The sequence below is a fragment of the Mycteria americana genome, chromosome Z, assembly GCF_035582795.1.
Source record: "Mycteria americana isolate JAX WOST 10 ecotype Jacksonville Zoo and Gardens chromosome Z, USCA_MyAme_1.0, whole genome shotgun sequence".
NCBI classification, from domain to species: domain Eukaryota; kingdom Metazoa; phylum Chordata; class Aves; order Ciconiiformes; family Ciconiidae; genus Mycteria; species Mycteria americana.
In genome coordinates this window covers 17,144,272-17,164,028 of record NC_134396.1, presented here as the reverse complement: position 1 = coordinate 17,164,028, position 19,757 = coordinate 17,144,272, and the positions used below count along the sequence as shown (strand labels likewise).

At 39.3% G+C, this 19,757-nt stretch overlaps 1 protein-coding gene across 1 annotated transcript in view; it reads right to left on the bottom strand.

The window, feature by feature from the left end:
- Positions 1-19,757, bottom strand: part of MAST4 (microtubule associated serine/threonine kinase family member 4) — a 308,358-nt gene that overhangs the window by 149,653 nt on the left and 138,948 nt on the right. The window contains exon 4 of the mRNA XM_075488550.1: positions 13,763-13,794. Within this exon, the coding sequence (XP_075344665.1) occupies positions 13,763-13,794 (32 nt within the window). The remainder of the gene's footprint in view (positions 1-13,762; positions 13,795-19,757) is intronic.

The following is a 19,757-nucleotide window of genomic DNA, read 5'->3' as shown; positions in this document are numbered from 1 at the left end:
AGGGGAAAAAAGCATTCCCAATGTCTATGTTCCCTGCACAACCTTTACAAAGGCATAGGTGAGCTTTTCCATTCAGGCTAGAACAGCAAGAACTTGTCTGTTTCCAGCGGCATGCTCAGCCCCATGTTAGGGACACCTGGGATAGCATGTTTGTCTCAAATGCTATGCTATGCTTGCCTTCAGTGCCTAAGGGCATGACGACACTAAACATTCATGAGTGAAGCCACTGGGATATGAGGAAATGTGGTTATGTGCAATTACATTGCCTTTTGCACTGTGGCAACCAACACACAATGAATGTAAAATAAGAGACTCCCAAGACCTGTGTCAGCCTTTTAGACTGTTACTCCCCCTCTGGCAGTTATCTGCCATCCCTTTCAGGCAAGCATGGCAATAGTATGGATTCACTTATCCCCAGTACTTTTTCTGACCCTTTCACATGCCCGTGTAACACACCTCAGTAAACCTCACAGGTCTAAGCTTGACTGGCTTGCTAGGAAAGACCATGACAGAGAAGTGGAAACACTACAACATTTGGGAGAAAGGACAAGAGGACAGAGATGGCAGAGAAAAAGAGCACACGGATGACAGGAACGTATGCTAATGCCAGGTTAGCTGCTGCCACAACTCAGAAAGCAAAGACTTGTTAAAGACTAAAAAGGCAGAAGTGGCTGATTAGCCCTTACAGAACAGAAAGGTATCCTGCCAAAGCAGCATTTTCCTTCTCCCAATCTACAAGAGAAAAGCTCTGTCCTGCTGCCATCCATCCCCCCCCTTTCCTTTTCAGCCCTCCACAGAAGCCTCCCACCTTCCTGCCGCCCACACTTTTGGCTGAAGTTACCTATTCAGTTTCTGCAACCTCCAGTCTCACAGTGAGCCATCAACGCCCCCCCAAGCACTGCTCATGCTGCCTGCCCCTCATTTTAGTCCCAGGAGCCATCACCCATCCTCCCATACACAAAGCATCTGGCAACCAGGTTCTTGGCATGCCTATCCCCATATGAAAACTACATTCACAGAGAGAGTCCTGCAAGCCTAAACCAGGCTCAGGATCCCTGCCCCAGCTCTCCACTGCTCTACCCCAGAGAGCGCACCTGCAAGGAAGGTGCTCGGCTTTAGGCAAAGGCTGAGCTGTATTTGTATTGAAGATACAAATGGATGGAAAACCTCCAGTAAAACAGAAGTGTGTCAAGAACAAAGTCAACAAAACTTTGTAAGAGGGTAAACATGACTTATAACTCCCATGGGGAGAAGGAGGCACATACTAGGATGGAGGGAAGTCAACAGGGCCCAGAAGTTTTAGGCAGAGAGAGAAGTGGTGGTAAAAGCAAAAATGGCCACAGCCACAAACATTATGCAGTATGTTCACAAGGGACTAATGAAGAAGAAACAGCCAATGTGATCTAACTATAGAGCAGGCATCACTGCCAGTCATGGACAATGGAGGCCCTGACAGTCAGCACAGGGTGCCTCCTGCTGCCACACTGTACTCTGGCTGCTTTAAAACTTAAAAGTCTGTCTATAGACCATGGACACATATTCCCCCCCAAGATCATACCAAGCCTTCCTCCTCCTCCAACTCTTCCTGCAGCTGTCTCACCCATTCCTGCCCAGAACTATAGCATAAAGCCTTCAGAGGAAGATGCATCAGGATTATTAGCATCTCCCAGTTCATTCAAGATCTCTACCAGTGAGGACATGTCTGCTTTGCTGCTCCTCAGAAATCCAGCTGTTGTCCCTGGTCCTCCAGAAGGAAGCGTTCATCTTCTGCAATTTTATCTGACTGCCAGTCCCTCTCACATCCACCCATCTCACATCCACCAGCAACCTCCTGATACTGACACTGAAGTAGCTTTTACTCTTCTCATGGCACAGGTTAACGAGCAGAATCCACTCCTCAGGGCCCCAGGCTGGCATTTTTAGGAGGGCAAAGGATTGCTGGAAGGATAGTTGTAAAAAGAAGAGAGGAAAGAAAGGGAGAGAATCATGAAGAACTATAAGGTTCAGAAAGGGGCCCATCATGAGGAGACTGACACAAAAGGTAGGTTGGGTATTAAAAAAAAAAAAAAAGGACTAGTGGATATGAAAGCTTAGTGAAAGAGGAAGGTGAGAGCCAAGAAGCATTGTGGGTCATGGATGACAGCCAATATGAAGGCACAGATGCCCTCCAGCTCTTGACATAGCAAAGGAAGCACATGAGGACATTACACGAACTCAGTGGTCCAAGAGCATTTTCCTAGTTCACATGTGCTAAGTACCCACTCATGGTTTGGTCTCTTACTTCCCCCCCTTAGGGGTAGGAGTACATCAGATTAACAGCCTGCAGAGGATCTTCCCATTTGGCTTCATCCAAAATAAATCTCTAGGGTGCATGTAACAGAACAATACAGTGTTAAGAAAATGTACACTACTGCCACCTAAGAGGCCAATATTAGAAAGTATCTATACAGCTACTTTTTCAGGTGGACTTTCCAATATTTTTATCCCAAGCTATGCAGCAACTAGGATGAAGATCTTGACTTGGAGTTCTGGGGGAAGCCAGCACACGGCAGCAGGTTTCAATTGCTCCTCAGAAGATACTGAAGCATTCTGCATAAACAGGAGTCTCCCAAATGCTTTATGCCAAGGCATATAAGCGTATAACATTGTGGTAGTCCAGCTGAATGACAAAGAAACTGCAGATAACAAATACATGAATAACCTTTATAATAAGCAGCCGTACTGGTTTGGAATACTGACAGTAATAAAAAATGTTCAAATTTGCATTTCACAGGAAAGGCGGAGGGAAGAAAAGACTTCCCTCCTCCTCCTAGACAAAACAGAAGTGGCTCATTGGGATTTCATGATCCTGACATCTCTAGAAAGTCAGCCTATACTTTAAATAATGGAATGACAATAATAATGAAAATTTCAAGGGGAAAATCTGTAATGCCAGAATGCCTGCCAGAAGACGCAAGGTGGGCACATCCCTGATGTTCAGCAACTGCCTCTTTTACCTGAGAGCAGATATTTAGAATATGGGTGATATTATTGCTACCAGAGGAACAAATATATTGTGCAGAAACCTCAGTGCTTCTTTCCTTAAAATAAAACCAAACATTTATTTGTAGGTTATACTTCATCCACCAGAAAAATGGCAAAAAAAAAAAAAAAAAATCATTAGAATTCTTTAAGCAGAGCACAGGTTCATCAAACAATCATGTAATCTCCCCAGAGCCCCACCATGACCCCAGTCCTACAGAAGCTAAATGTGTGCAAGCTAGAAATTGCACAGCCTCAGAAAGCTCTCTCTGTAGATTAAGAGATTATTCGAATCTTTGTAGCATCAGTGCCAAAAAAAAACCCCAACCAATTCATCAATAGAGCATAGGGCAGCCCAGATCACGCAATTCACGAAGACATTACAACTCCTTTGTGACAAACAATTCTTTTTGACAAACTTTGAATTTGCCTTAACTGAATAAAACTGGACTTCTCAAAATTAATGCCACAGGGGAAAAATAAACAATGAACAAGAAGCTCTTTCAATATGTCAGATTTTTGAGGTTCACTATTTGAATTTCAATCTGTGCTGACTAGCAGTGATTACCCACATGATGTTTGTTCTTCTGCCAGTTTTCTCACTAGGTAAGTACTGAGGCAGCAGAATAAAACAGGTGGTTATATGGTCATTTGTTCTTTTTGTGTATGTCATACAATACTGAAGTTTTACTAGAACAAATACCAAAGAGAAATAGTTTTACTCTCTCACCATGCAACTTCTGTTCACAGAACAAACAAGATGACACAGCCAATGCTAATTTAAAAATACTTATAGCAAGTATCTTTCAAAAATATTTGTGTTATTCAACATGCGTATATCACATTTGCCACTGAAAGTCAGAATTTAATCACGTAATTATTGTGCTCACAAACTAAGTTACCCGTAGACGCCAACCTGCTGCTCAAGAGATCACCACTCCCTTGCCTCAGCAGCTCACATTTCCAGCCATTAAATTGCCCTGGCATTTTCCCTCTGCTCTTGCTATAGGCTTTGCTGCTTCTATGTACACAGAAACACTGCAAACACCACAAACTGCCGGTTCAACAGGTAATGCAGGATACAAGGGCAGAACCAACAGAAACAGAGCAGTTCAGTGAAAAAGGCTGCAAGCTGAAAAGGCTGCTTGGGGGAGCAGACTGTCACACAGGAAGAGCAAGAACAGCAGGTTAGCCAGTTTGTCAGACCTCCATCCCATTACTCTTTTTTGCCTCATTTTGTCAGGTTCACTATTCAAGTTTTAGTAGTGAACTGATGAGGTCTTTTCTACTGCCATTTCTTTGGCAGTAGGAAAGTGCTAAAATAATCGAATTATTTTAGCACCTCAGCACCTGCCTTCACATCACCGGCAATCCATTAGCCATGAGATCTGGCCCTCAAACATCTAGGCTGAACCTCATGTGCTATAAAATAATTATTTTTATGTATACAAATATTTTAAATATTTAAAATTTCATAGAAACTATTCTACTGCAAAAACATTTTTTCATTTAGGCAAAGCATGAAGGCACCCAAATACTTGATTTTCTTTGCTCCCTCCAAGAATCATGCAATTCCCCCATCCTGAAATTCTGCAACATTCCTACAGGACCATGACTTGACCCTAGAGGCTGATTCCATTTTGCTTTTTCCCTGTGGCTTTATCTGATCACAATTTTGATAAAGAATTACTTAAGATTATTCTTCATTCTTGACCCTGTCCTGTCCTCACCTAAGTAGCCAAAACAAAATTCCAACAGGGCATAGCACACTCAGAGCACTATGGAGAAGCACGGTACCTGGTCAAGCATGGGTCAGGTGATAATTTACATTACTTAGACACCACAGCACTCACAGAACAGTAGATAAATATCACGTTACACAATTAAGCTTTAAAACCTGAACACCTCATTTTCTGGACATCAATCCTCCAGGTAGCCATGTTATTTCAATAAATTTCATGATGTTCTGGGCCTTGTAAACATATCTATGTGATTAAAGAATATAACGGATAATGCTGTATGAACATATGTCCCAACAGTACAACAAAGAATGGTTTTAAAATACACAAAAAAGTAATCACTACCTGACTTTTTTTTTGTAGGTATATGTAAAGATTTTGTGCATGCACACACACAAACAGATGAGCCTGAATTTACCAGTAACAAGGTTTCACAACACTTCAAAATATCCTCAAGCAGTGTATACATCTTTCATTGAAAAGGGACATGATGAATTACATTAAAATAGATAGTTCCTTTCTTTAACATGTGATGTGATAAATCATAGAGAGATGTCACTGGGTAAAACCCACACATACACTAGTAAAACATGAGTTAAGAGACAACATGCAGAGATATGTAATAATATTAATATTGGTATAAAGGAAGCAGGGATGCAAATGTGCATGTGAAAGCACCAAAAGAAACAACAGAACAAGATTAAACAGAATGGCCTATGCTGATAGCCAAGGACACAACTAACAGCAATAAAATACCAAGGGATGTGTTGTTTGTCCACGGTACAAAGGACTTGTCTGCAGAAGACGCTGCACTGACAACAGAAAGATGGCAACAAGGCTACACAGCATGCTGCACGTGCCATTACTCTTCCCGTTAGCCCAACACAACTTTAAAACAAGGAAACACAGACAATGGTCAGCAGACTTGAATAAAATTTATGGAGGCTGAAGTAAACAAGATTGTGAGGAAAAGGATCATGCTATGGTAACTGTTGTCTCCCAAAGCAGACAAAAAATGTGTCCAAAAACGAGTTATTCATTGTCAATCACAAAGAACCCAAGAGATGCAATGAGGATTCAACATCTGGTGGCCCTTGTCCCCCATGTCATACACACGTGACCTGCCCAGACATGTAGACTTTGTGGAGTATTTGAATTCCTTGTTCAGAGTTTGCATCAAAATCTCAATAAAGCATACATTAAATAAATTAGAGTTCACTAACAGATCTCAAAAAAAGTTGCCAGTGGAGGAAATCTCCTTTGTACAAAGGAGATTTTTTTTTTTTTACGAGTTTGTAAAATTTCATCGTCTAGCTTGATGCTATTCAGCATTTTCATCAGTGATAAGGAAATTAGATTTAAAGCCACTGCTGAAAGTTCAAAGACGAAACACTGAAGAAATGACAAATATTGAAGACAACAAGGTTGTCGTATACAAAGCGATATGGATCTCCTGGTAATCTGTGCTCCTTTAAACAAAAATGCATTTTAATGACAAATGCAATGTTAAGCATCTAGAAACTTGGGAGTGTCTGCTGTACTTAGGAAGTCACCATGAAGAAAAATAACTTAGGGGTGCTTAGAAGACATTGTTCTCCCAGTGTGTTGCTGTGACAAAAGGTGCTGATAGAAACAGTAACACAGAGCTATAAAAGGGAGATGGTTTTTTATATCTACCCATAGCATGAGCAAAACATTGCAAAATTAGACTTGCAGGAAAAAAAAATTCCCCTCAATGACAGCAGTAGAAAAACCCTGAAAGTGAAGGACTTGAATCTACGCAGTTTGTCAGAAAGACAGAAATGTGGTTATTAAGCACCAGACGGCATACCGACTATAGTACACTGCCACCAAGGAGAAAAGCAGCTAAACCAGCATGTTCTCATTTAACACAGAAGCACGTACAGAAATAGTGCTAGTAACACTTAACACTAAAGCATACACTTCTTAAGAATCAAACGTGGGCTACAGAGAGTATCCATCTGAGCACAAACCATCCATATTAGAATTGAGAGATTCATTACCTGGCGAGAGATTCATTACCTGGCAACAATAACCAGTCTACTCCACTTTCCAAATTTAAGATAATTATAATATCCCAAATAATTTAAGATTAAAAGTGACTAGTTTTCTTTTCATGATTAACACTTTGTTGTTTATTACAAAGGTACAAGATGAACATATTGGACACAATCATTTGAAAGTGCAAAGCGGAGTTTCAGCTTACTTTAAACTCAGATGAAGCTGAAGAAAATGAGCGGATAAAATGGAAAAGAAAATTAAATGGAAGAAAAAAATAGCTGGTTCTACTTTCAGCACTCTAAAGCATAAGACCTTCTCAGCTCTACCCACAGCTTCCACTCCGCTCCTTCCAGAGAAGCCCTCTATCTTTGATACACAGTTTAGCAGTACTGTGTTATTTGCTGATAAAAACAGCTATTCTTGACTGTGACACCAAAAAAGCCAATTTTTTTTTTTTTTTTGCTACTGGGCCTGAAAACCCTAAACATGGATGCAACTAACCCAACAGAAGAAAGTTACTCTTTTTTAGATATAATTTAGATCAGCAAACTAAGTCTATTGCTCTAACACACAGGCAAAGAGTGATAAAAGCATCTGATGCACAGGTAATGGCAGCGGAACTTCATGAATAGGTGGATTCATAGCTAAGCATAAGCTGTACCCACAATACAGACTGCAATACCCAAGCTATCGAAGTGTAGAGATTAGCAAGGGCTAGCTCCTGCCAGCCCTGCCTCACAAGCCTTCCTGCCTACCTATTTTGCCCCCTCCACTTCCTGCCAAAGGTCAACACGCTAGAGACATGCAACAAGGACTTTCCTGGGGGCAGCCTTGCCCCACATCCCTTGTCCAGGCACATCAAATTCCTTAAGCTGCTATCAGAAGGAGTCTTCTATCAGCACACACCAATGTGCAGTAAAAATTCCCGCCAACAGAAGATATGTGAGCCACAGTTACAGAGGCAGACACTCTAAAGAACAAACTGATCTAAATCTCTATACTTTCAGTGTAACAATGGTACTTATCAAAACCTCAGGTCAACTTGTCTACTTCATCTCTACACAAATATAAACAGCAGTAGCAGCAAAGTATATACAGAAGAGAGCTACAGCAAAACAAATTTCCATTTCAACACTATTTCACAGCATGTGGAACTCATTGCTCAGATTTACATGTAACTGTTGGTAAGTGCTCTGCAGAAAGTTCTTTCAAAGTATTTGTTTTTCTCTTGTAATAATTTAATGGGATATTGCACATTATTGTAACTAGAGGCACTCAGTTTCTCTCAATGAACACCAGATTGCAGAGGCTGTGCGCTTTCAGAGGAAAAAAATCCAAACAAGCCCTAAAACCTTCATAAACAGAGAAACAGACAGTTTTTATTTTAATTAGGAATACAAATTTTGAGTAACTTGAGTATCTCAAGACTGCATTTTGAATAGCTTTTATAATTAATATGGTAAATATTTTATTTCTCCAAAATCTAGTATTATTTAGTGATCTGTCTAAAATTGTTTAGATAATACTTGCCAAAACAAATCACTATTTTCCAGAACTTAAATGAAGTTTCTGTCTTCAGCTATAATGAAACAAATTTGAATTTCTGTGCTTTGCAAATGATGTACCACAACACGAGCACTTTCAGCAAATTAGTGCCCTTCTGCAAAAATACATTCAATGAAAAAAGCTCCAAAGCTGCATGCATAAGCATACATGCAGCTCCTGAAACATGCACACATAAGATAAAGGAAGTAGCAATCTTTCTTAAATGTTTTGGGGTGCTTCGAAGCTTTTGTTTGTGTTATTTTTCAATTCTTCACAGTTACTCAAAATTCATTTCCTTGACTGACAGTTGTGTCCTTCAAGCCACAGAGAAGCCTATGCAGTTAAGGAGATAAAACTCAAAAGCAGCTGTTGGCAGAGAGTTAGGTTTGTACAATCAATGTATTTCACTTTTCAGGTTTCCTTTGGGTGCTCTGGCATCCCATCTAAACACTTTTCTTTATCACAGGTTACCTATATACATAGACAATTTTTTTTCTAGATATAACTATAAGTATACATATATAAGTGCACACAGAAACTGTCAATCAAATTCCAGTTTTGTCCACCTACATGACACTGGCCTCAGAGCTTTTTTTGTCTTTTTAAGTATGGTTGGCATGATTTCATAATTCCATTCCGCTCAATTTCTCATACCCACTTTTTCCCTGAGGTTAACCAATAGTCCATATTTGTCATTGATAAAAACTTTCTTAGAAAACTGCTACTAACTTTCTTGACAGTTATTTAAGGCCTTAAGCAAGCAGTGGTTTCAACTAGTGTTTCTCTTGAATTCTTGGCTGGTCACACTCTTATGTTGCTGTTATCCAAGGATATCAGCTGCTTCACTGTAATGCATAAATGAATTTTATGAAAATTCTGTGACCAACTTTTACATTTCCACAGGTGCAAGTAAATTATACAATCACTGCTACTGAACTAGAGTCCATAGTTTATAATTACTGAAATTAGTTTCAGAAATGTCAAGAGAAGGACAGATGCAGCAAAAATAAATACAGAAAAGTGATCTAGCTCCAAATTAAATGGAAATTGACAGATTAAACAAAAGAAAAAGGAACGAGAACTGATTTAGTCTGGAAAAGTCAGGTATTTTACTTCTAGGGTAGGTGCTTTAACCACTGAAGCTCTAAAGAAAGGAGGAACCTCCTCTACCTACCCACTTACTTCTTTTTAAGTATTGCTGTTTTTGAAGGCTCCCTCTCCACCTCGCAGAAGCCCGCTTATTAATTCATTTTTAGGAGAAGGGCATTTTAAACCAGAATGTACCTGCTTAAAGCTGAGGATAATTTTTGTGCCACAACCTTTGAGTTCATGCCCTGTCTCTCTGTAGTTCTCATTTTGCTGTACTTTGTGGGTATGGAAAGGAAACAAAAGAGGATAAGGACATTGATGCCTTAAATTCAGTGAGGCATCGTTGGTTAACACACAACATACACTGAGACATCTTCTCTGGCTACCTACTACAGCTAGATACACTCTGAATATGTAAAGGATAGGGATTTTTACATGCCATTAGGCATTCTCCGATTCATCAGAGGATCTGCATGCTTCATACACAGACATTAGCAACACTTAACTGATCAAATTAAATCTGTATTTCTGGGTCTGACTTAACATTAAGCACAAATGTCTCCCTTTATGTTTGGAAGTGTCTGGTGAAAATAAACAAATCAATAAAAATATCATAACAACATATAAATAATCCATCCCTATAGTGGCAGTGTGCAGAAATACACTTCGAAATAATTTTCTGATGGAGTTGCAAAGTGGGATAGTTAACAGCCATGCAGGTTTACAATCATGTTAAGCTTATATAAAGTCATTTTCACTGCTGGAGACAGCCCTACAGAAAGCTCCCGGCCATTCATTCTGCCTCCATGCCACCACACCCTGCTGCCAGAAAGGCATTTGTGCAGCTAGACAGTCAAACATGCTGAAGAACCTGCATGAAGCTAGTTGGAACCTGGATCAGTTCTACCTGTGCCCAAGCAAGCACTTGTGCCAGCATGGCCAGAGGGTGCTCTGAGGATGGAAAAGCTCACTTCTTTCTCAGCCAGCACCCCTTATCTCAGTTTATGCCAACTATGCTGAAGTTAACTTTAACCTTTTAACATGTTTTTGTCTGCAATTCTTTCTTTAGGAGTTGACGTATAACAACTATGTAGAATCAGAATTGGGTTTAATTGCAAGATGCCAACAGAAAGCTTAACTTATTTCATGAGATCCAAAAATGAGGCCCCACAACCACACATAATCTGAGGAAGAGTGGAAAAATTAAGCTCTCTCCCTCTCCAAGTTTTCTTCACTTTATGTCGTCAATCCCCTCCCACAGTTCCCACTAAAGCACATTACATTTCCCAAGCCTCCTTTTCCAACCCCTCTAGATTCTTTCTTGACTTCTGCCACCACCATGCCCTTAACCTTTAGTCTTCTATTTCAAAACCAGGGAACACAGTTTCATACTACCCTGCCCTTACAGCAGCTGAATCTTGTGTAACAAAAAGCAGCGAAGCTGTTGGTTTCCAGAGAAGTCTCTGTTTCCAGAGAAGTCTCTGGACTGAGCAATGGTAACATAAATAGGTCAGTGAAAACAGAGGGCATGTTCTTTAGCTGAAGCCAGTTGGGCTTGTAGGTTGACAGCCATGGAGCTAGATCAAAAGGTCAGCTACTAGGTGCAATAACACCACACATGGCAAGAACATATGTGCCCAATGGCCCAATCAGGGTACCCCTGGCAGATGAATGGCAGATGAGGTTCAACAAGTAAGCAAGCATTGCCAACTTGCAGCAGGTAACACAATGTGTTGGAATGGATGCCACAGCTAATGAACTCGGAGTAACAGCTACTGCACAGGTACATTCCCCTATTTATGGTTTTGCTGACGGTAAGTCAGCATCGCCCTCTTTCACTGCCTATCTGATCAACTTAATAAAAAAACCTGAGTACCACTTCTGGCATCAAGTTGAGCACATAGCTAAATAAGTCCAAGAGCTCTGGCTGGTTCAGCAGAATAGGTAGGGAAAAGCTGGTACTCCATAGCAGTCAAATACCACTTCTTTTCAAACGATCTGTTACTCAGTATGCTTCCTGCCAAATACCCACCTTTCCATATAACCATGTTATATATACCATATCCCATCCCACTGAGACTTAGAATCAGCAGCCTCCTTTATGTTGTCATAGAAAATGTATTTTAAAATTATCTGCATATATATGGAAAACAACTCTCTATGGCCCAGCTGGTAGCCAGTCTAAAATGGGTATAAAAAAAATACAACAGATATAAAAGAAAGCTTAAATATTTTGCATGCTAACTCTGAAACATACACATGGTGAACCATAAGCAAGCCACTTTTCCTCATGCATCCCTCTTTCCTTTCCTCCTCTGATTATATCATACAAGAGAATAAGATACCATTTCAAAGGTGGGGGGGGGGAGGAGAGGAATCAGTACCAGTCATTCATCAACCCAAACCTCGCTTTCCAAGCTTCTCTACGTGATCATCCCTGAACCAGCTCTGTCTGTCCTGCTTAAAGCTGCATACTTCACATGCCACTGGCTCTGAAGCTCCAGAAGACAAAAATTATGTCTACCTGGAGCCATTCAGGACCTCTAGAAGTTTATGGCAATAAAACCATAGGACCTCTCATGTTTTTAAATTCAGTCTTCATTTCAACAAGCATATAACATGCAAACAGAGCAGCCAACATGGCCCATACACACAACCCCTGATGCTATACAGCCCTTGCTAACCTCAGCACTATGAGGCCTGTTAACTAAGGTAGCAGTATTAAAGGTATTTTAAAATACCATCTGCAGAATCATAAGCACTTTAATAACTAGATATGATTATGCTGACAAGGGGCTATTCCTTTACTATACTTTATTAAAGTCTCAGCAACTTTACATAATGTGCACATACATCTCAGTGACCAGCTATAAAAATATGTATATGAATGCAATTGAGGTGATTGCTTTGCAGCTGTTTTTCAAACCTGGAGAAAAATATCTAATAACATTCAATGTCAAACATCACCGCAAGAGTAAGCAAGGTCATGGCTACAGATAAAAAGAGAGCCTCAAAAACCACTTTCTGCTCTAGCTAAAGTCAACACAAGTTTAGCCATTAACTTCAAAAGAGGCAGTCTTTTGTCCACACAACAGTTTCAGGTTAATATAAAGCACAAAGAGCAGCAAAAGAAAGCACCAAAAAACATTTTCCTTAACTGTTTTTCTCTCTATCATTGCAATAATCAAATACTCGATGTGGCATTAGTTTTATATTTTCTTGACTTTTCTTAAATAATGGGTTGGCTTACTATTTAGTATAAGACTTTTCATGTGTCAGAACCTAAAACAAGAAAGTCTTTTCCAAGTCAGCAGATGTCCTACAAAGTACACACTTCTGGTATTATTATTATCTGGTATATTAAGTCAGAACAACAGAGCACTTAACTGCTCTTTCCCAGCAATTACAGTTTCAGTTATTCACATACCTAACCTTACTATCACCAAAAGATACACAGCACTATCCAGTTGAAAACAAGTATAGAAAAATAAAATCAAATAACTGGCCTTTTGTGCATGGGCTTTGGGTTTTATTCACAATGTGTTGTCACATTAAGACAAGCTTATTCAAGTACAGGGACAACCTTATAGACCTAGGGTATTTTCTGAAAGACAGTAAGAAACAAGTTCTGTTCACTTCCTAAGACATTTTGCTATGTTCTTATCCCAATACTTTCTCAATAAATTACTAATAAAGAAGAAGAAATAAAACAGATACAAATAAAAATGCAAGCTTTAAAACCAAACAGCTCAAAAACAGTAGAAAAACAAAGCCAAGGTACAGAAATTTAAACAAAGCACAACTAAACCACCATATCCAAGTTTCATATTATTCTAACTCAGTAACAATTTATACAAGAATATACAATCTTTACTTCCACTAACCAGAACAGTAGCTTAACAACCCTATACAGTTAGTAGAACTCACCTATTCTTTGTTCCTCCTACCTTTTCATCCACAGGTCTGATCACAGAATTTCATAAGGAAACAGTTTTACTTATGTGTCAAGTTTCATTTATATTATTCACAAAGAAACCAAATTTCTTCCTTGATTTTTAACAAGAGAAATCTTCAATACAAATCAAAAACTTCATCATAAGAACTTTTTGACACTTTGGAAATCCCTCACAATAGCTCCTCTAGAAGAGGGGGAAGGGCATGAAAAAGGTCACTGCACAACCCATAGGTTTTCATTTACAATCTTAATTTCTTTGTATCTATTTTAAGGCAGATCAACTACCACTTTAATCTTCATTTTAACTGCCCTGAAAAGACTAGCCTACTCAAAAACTGTCAAAACTACATACTATACTGTGAGAACAATAGAAAAAACTTCATGTACTTACAAACTTCCTCTTCTTGGAAGGCTCAGCTCCTTCTGCAACAGAGAAGAGTTACACTGTATTAGGAATAAAAGTTATTTTAATTGGAAGTGGCCTTTTTAAGACAAGTACTGTAGTCCTCCCATCCCACCAGTAGCAGACAGATAGAAGTGGTGTATTTGGACTGCAATAAAAGATGATACAGATTTTACATGCACCATCTTTTACTTGTTGCCTTCCATTCTTATTTGAAATATTAACATTAGCAATGGGAAAAGTCTAGGCCTTTTTGTAGCAGCAACATTAAAATACATCAAACAATAGACGGATGTTATAGAAAAGCCTTACAGTCAGAGCTATGATGCATTGGTAACAGTATTAAAATTTGCAAGAGTCAGTGACAAAGATATACACCAAGTTCTTTCCAGCATCCATCATTTGCAGAAGTTGTTAACAACAGCATCAAGACCTAAACAGGTGACCATCGCCACCAAGGTTTCTACATGGTGTTCTTGAACCCCAAAAAGTTGAAGTACATACCAGTCTGGTCAGTTATAAATCATTATAGTTTATTACAATCTTTTGCAAAGTGCTAGCATAACAACAGAATCACTGCTGTACAAACATTTCTGCAACTTTTGCTGAGAACAGTTAAACTACTGTTTATGGGACTGACAAGATAGCCTGCTAGCCAGATGGAAATTGCAGAAAAAGATTTTCTAGCATTTTATCGTAGAAGCAAGCCACAAGATTCATGAAGTTTTGCCCATCAGAAATAAGCATAATATATATATCCACAAGTAGATTATCTTGTATTGTATAAATCACAGAATAGCTGAGGCTGGAAGGGACCTCTGGAGATCCTCTGGTCCAACCTGCTCAAAGCTGGGCCAATTACAGCAGGTTACTCAAGACTGCATCTGGCTGGGTTTTGAACATCTGCAAAGACAGAGACTCCACAACCTCTCTGGGCAATCTGTTCCAGTGTTCAACTACCCTCACTTTTTTTCATTTCTCACATGAACTTATATTCTGAATGCTACCTTAGTTAAGTCTTCTCTGCAATTAAGTCCAGCAGGGAGTACCACCTGCATTTAAACAAAGGGACAACCTGTCTGACCTAGAAGACACACAGATACATTTAAAGTTGAAGAGCATCACAAAAGACAAGGTTGCATATGAGAGTGATTCACGTTACGTGGACGGATGTCTTTAGTCACTCAATTGCATTATTTTATGTTTACTTTCAATATCCTCATGAAAGGCTGTTTTAAAGTATGTAACAGACACTCAGTTTCCATTCTAGAAGTTATCAAAGGGAATAATCACAAAATTCTCTTTCAAAAGTAAATACATATATATATATATGCATGCTGTGTATGTGTGCACACGTTTATTTCACATAGCACATAAAGTTAAGTTATAGTATTGACCAGAAAATGCACATGAAAATACAATTGAACAGATAAAAATAGTTCAGGCAGGCACCTTAGAAAAGGCCATAAGGGAATGAATAATTATGTATTCTTTAGAGACTTTTAAATGGTGTGCAGTAAATAAAGCCTGGGCTGCTAACTGAATGATAAGGATTAAAATATCAAGTAGCTGCTCCATTCCTGAGCACCGCCCATCCTGTTCCCTGAATGAGGCAGGAAAAAATAGTGTGAAACAATGTAATTAGAGATCATAATGCAAAGGCATAGGAGAGCAGAATTAGGGGCCTTGGTAACAAATTCTGGCACTTCCTAGGAAGTTCCAGCAACTGTTCAGAATTTGCAATTTAAAACAACATCTTTTAGCATAACATGTGCTGACATACAAAAGAACAGGTACACCTGCATACAATATTGCATTATGAAGCTGAGTAATTCCCCTAAATTTAAAATGTCGCATTCATCATGAACAAAATGTAACTGCAATTTAGAACCCACGTACTTCCCTTTGTATGTTTTTTTTCTTTAATATTTACAATGCCATTGTGTTCTATTTCTAACGTAAAACTTTACTTGTAATTCTAGGCACTGTCATACCGTAACAGACAATGATTGTGGAAAACCTGCCAAAACGTATAAGCAAGAATCATACTTGGTTCTGCATCCCATTTAACAGAGTTGCAATATGTACTTTAAATTTGTTTCTTATGATTCAGGTCTATTTTTTTTTTAAATCAGAGTGGTTTTTTTATAGTTTATCATTATAACAGCACAGCAAATGACAGACACTGCCTTCTGTAGACACCTGAAATCACATTAATCTCTTGGCCTGTTCTCATGCATGCCATCCTCAAGCACTAGTTTTGACTAGAATCATAGCATCATAGAGTACTTTGGGTTGGAAGGGACCATTAAAGGTCATCGAGTCCAATCATTGAGTCCAACCCCCCTGCAATGAGCAGGGACATCTGCAACTACATCAGGTTGCTCAGAGCCCCGTCCAACCTGACCTTGAATGTTTCCAGGGATGGGACATCTACCACCTCTCTGGGAAACCTGTTCCAGTGTTTCACCACCCTCACTGTAAAAAATTTCTTCCTTGTATCTAGTCTATTGTAGTTTCTTTTGTAGTTTCAAACCATTACCCCTTGTCCTATTGCAACAGGCCCTGCTAAAAAGTCTGTCCCCATATTTGTTACAAGCCCCCTTTAAGTATTGACAGGCTGCAATAAGGTCTCCCTGGAGCCTTCTCTTCTCCAGCCTAAGTAACCCCAACTCTCTCAGCATTTCCTCACAGGGGAGGTGTTCCATCCCCCTGATCGTTTTTGTGGCCCTCCTCTGGACCTGCTCCAACAGGTCCATGTCTTTCCTGTGCTGAGGACTCCAGAGCTGGACACAGTACTCCAGGTGGGGTCTCACCAGAGCGGAGGAGAGCAGTAGAATCACCTCCCTCAACCTCTTGGCCACGCCTTTTTTGAGGCAGCCCAGGATACAGTTGGCTTTCTGGGCTGTGAGGACTACAGAATAAGGTTCCATAAGAGATGATTTACTGTAATGACTTGCTGGTAAAGATATTAAGAACTGCCAAGATCTTCCCATACAAAGTAAAAAATGAAACAAAACCTCAGGTATGTAATTCATACAGGAAAATTTACAAAACATTGCAAATAAAGCATCTGCAAGGTTGGATTTTAAAACAGTATTCATATAAACAAACAAAACAAGGAATGAAACAAACCAAATATCCTTTCTGGAGAGTATCTATATCCTCATTTTTCCTATATATCACAATGATGTTAAAATGCAAGGTCACTTCCCATGCTTGTCCAGCTGGAGTATCTCTAAGACAAAAATAAACCCCAAAACATAGTAAACTGAAGCTTGTTTTTCTGTCTCAGATCAGGCTGTATTTTTACAGCTCCTACATGATTTTTTAGTGTCACTTAGGACTCACCTGCCCCAAAGATTTTTGCACAGCCTGAAAAAATTATCAGATTATCAACTGTGTCAGTACAGGCTTTCTTACTCCAGACAAGGCTCACCAACATTATGCTAGCTCTGTAATACTACAGCAGAGCTCCACAGCTGGGTCTATGCAAAGCAAGGGGGTAAAGTGTAAACATGCTCTACATGGGGCTAACCTATAGCTTAGATTAATCATTTATTTCCTAGGTACATAAAAACAATCCATACTATTCAAAAGCTAATGATGCCATTTTCATTCCGTTTCTCCCAGCTGTTTTACTCACAGCCACTGAAAACAGGGAAGCACTGAATGATACCATACCAAAAATCAGTCAGTTCTTCAAGCTTGCAACGCTCCAGCTCAGATCTCAGTTACACTGCAAATGACCTATAACAACTTCACGGTTTTCTGGCATTACACTGTTTCCTTTCTGAAAGCCTCAATAAAAGACTCAAAAGACCAGCCGTCCTAGTTTCACTGCACAGCATCCAACACACACGGACTGCTGAAGGTAAAAACATAGTGTTGTCAAGACCTTCATGTACTTAGCAGGCATGCCCCTGGAGTATTAAAAAGAGGAAAAGATGCCTTCAGTACAACTCTGCATGGTTCTTGGGCACCAGCTCTGCCCCAGAGGACATCATGCTCTTTTGCCCTTACCCTACGTGGAATCCTCCTCTGGCCAGTATGAGTTGGGCTGGTTTTAGGGCTGTTTCATTCCACTGCAATAACACAAAGCAGACTTAATGACCAGAGACTCTTGCCCTTGAGGCCCTTTGTGTCTCAAAAACCGTGGTCTGAAAACATAATAAACCTTGCCTCAGGTTTAAGAGATCTGTGCAAGCCTGTGCCAAATTCCTGCAATGTTGCGTTAAGTCCCATGTGTACTGAATTTAACTGCAGCTACCATTAATCAGTTCAAACTCCATAATCCATGCATTTTACTATCAATAGCATGGTTTTACAAGCACAGACGCTTTTTGATTATTTTAGTAATTACGATTCTTCCTCTGGTCCTACATATCTGTAAGACACTTCAGTATGGACAAGTTCAGTCAATGCACCACAGTGTAGATATCCAGCCTTATAAAAAACCACACTCACTGAATAAAGCACACTGGACTTTATTCTGGGTCAAAGTCTTCACCCGACTAACTAGAAACATGGTTTAAATACTAGAACTATATAAAAAGGTTTAAACAACAGAGGTGACTTAGAAAACACTAACTTCATTTCATTTCTTGTAAATATTACCAGCAAATTACAGAAAATTTAAAATATTTAATTTCCTCCCTTATATGGGAGGAAGAAAAGGTACCATTAACTTATTGCTTGTTGCTGGCTTCAGTTTTAAAGAATCAATAAAAAGCTGGCACATTCATAAGATACTAAAGATGCAGCTAATGCTGTCAATACTGGTTGATTTTAGAACCACAGTAAATTTGCTCCATCTTCCAACAACAATCACCATGTTCAAATATTCAAAAAGTCTTATCTTTCAGAGTTTTCAGTTGTCCGTGAAGTAGTGTGAAAAAATTAACCTTTTCAAGACAAATTTCAGTAATGCATTCTTCAGCTGGGGAGCTGTTAAGTGTGATAAGATTAATATGACAGGTTTTTTTACACTGTTGTCCTACCCATAGGCTGTAAGCATCTGAGGGCTTTCTGGTAACATATGTTAGATCTTAATATACTGCATTAAGAATAGGTTAACATTGTAATATTAACACTGCATTAATAGTAGTGGGAAGAAAAAAAATATCAGCAATGGCACACAATTCACCTTCTTATAATCACTGACAGCAAGAGTTACTGCTTTGACAGATAAATTTGAAGGACTTTCTTTTTAAGCAGTTACTATGTTTTTGCTGAAGAAAAGTTGGGGGATGACAGCAGATACTACATTTGGATGTGGGAATAAGGAAAAAAAGCAGGGCAAGTAACACAGTATAGGATTGTTTTGATCTATCAGGGAAAGGGGTTGCACTGTGTAAGAGCTTTTTACAAGCTAATGTTGACCTCTTTATAAGATTAATATATAAAGCCATTGTATTAATCCATTCTAAATACCTTCTAAGCAAGACAGTGGCAGGTTATGCTTTCATTTGATTGCTTCCAACTTTGCTAAAATTCAGTTCTTCAGATTCACAGAGCACATTACCAAGGGGCTCAGCGTGCAGACAGATCAACCCCCTCAAATGCCCCGAGTGTTAACTGTCTTACACCAAACGTGTGTCTCCTGCTGTAATTTTGTTTCTCTGTCAAAGCCATCCTTTGTTCTTATGACAACTTAGGATGTTTCCTGGTTCCAAGAATAGTAAGCCTCTGCCTCAGAAATGGTTTTCTATTAACACTAGGGTTGAATTTTAGAGTGGATATTGACTTCAAAATTTCTGGTTCAAGACAGGATTAATAGATTTTCAAAAGGGTGCAGAAAGGTGTTCAGCTCTTCTTTGTCAGTCAAAGTGTTCTCACTTGGATCTGATTTCTTAAAAAACAGGTATAACTATAAAATTGTTCTCCCTTCCAGATGACCCAAGCGAGTTTGTGTTTGGACCACGTCTTCTCAGCAATCCTAGGCTGAACTGGCTTGTCCAAGATGGAATTCTATATTCACTTT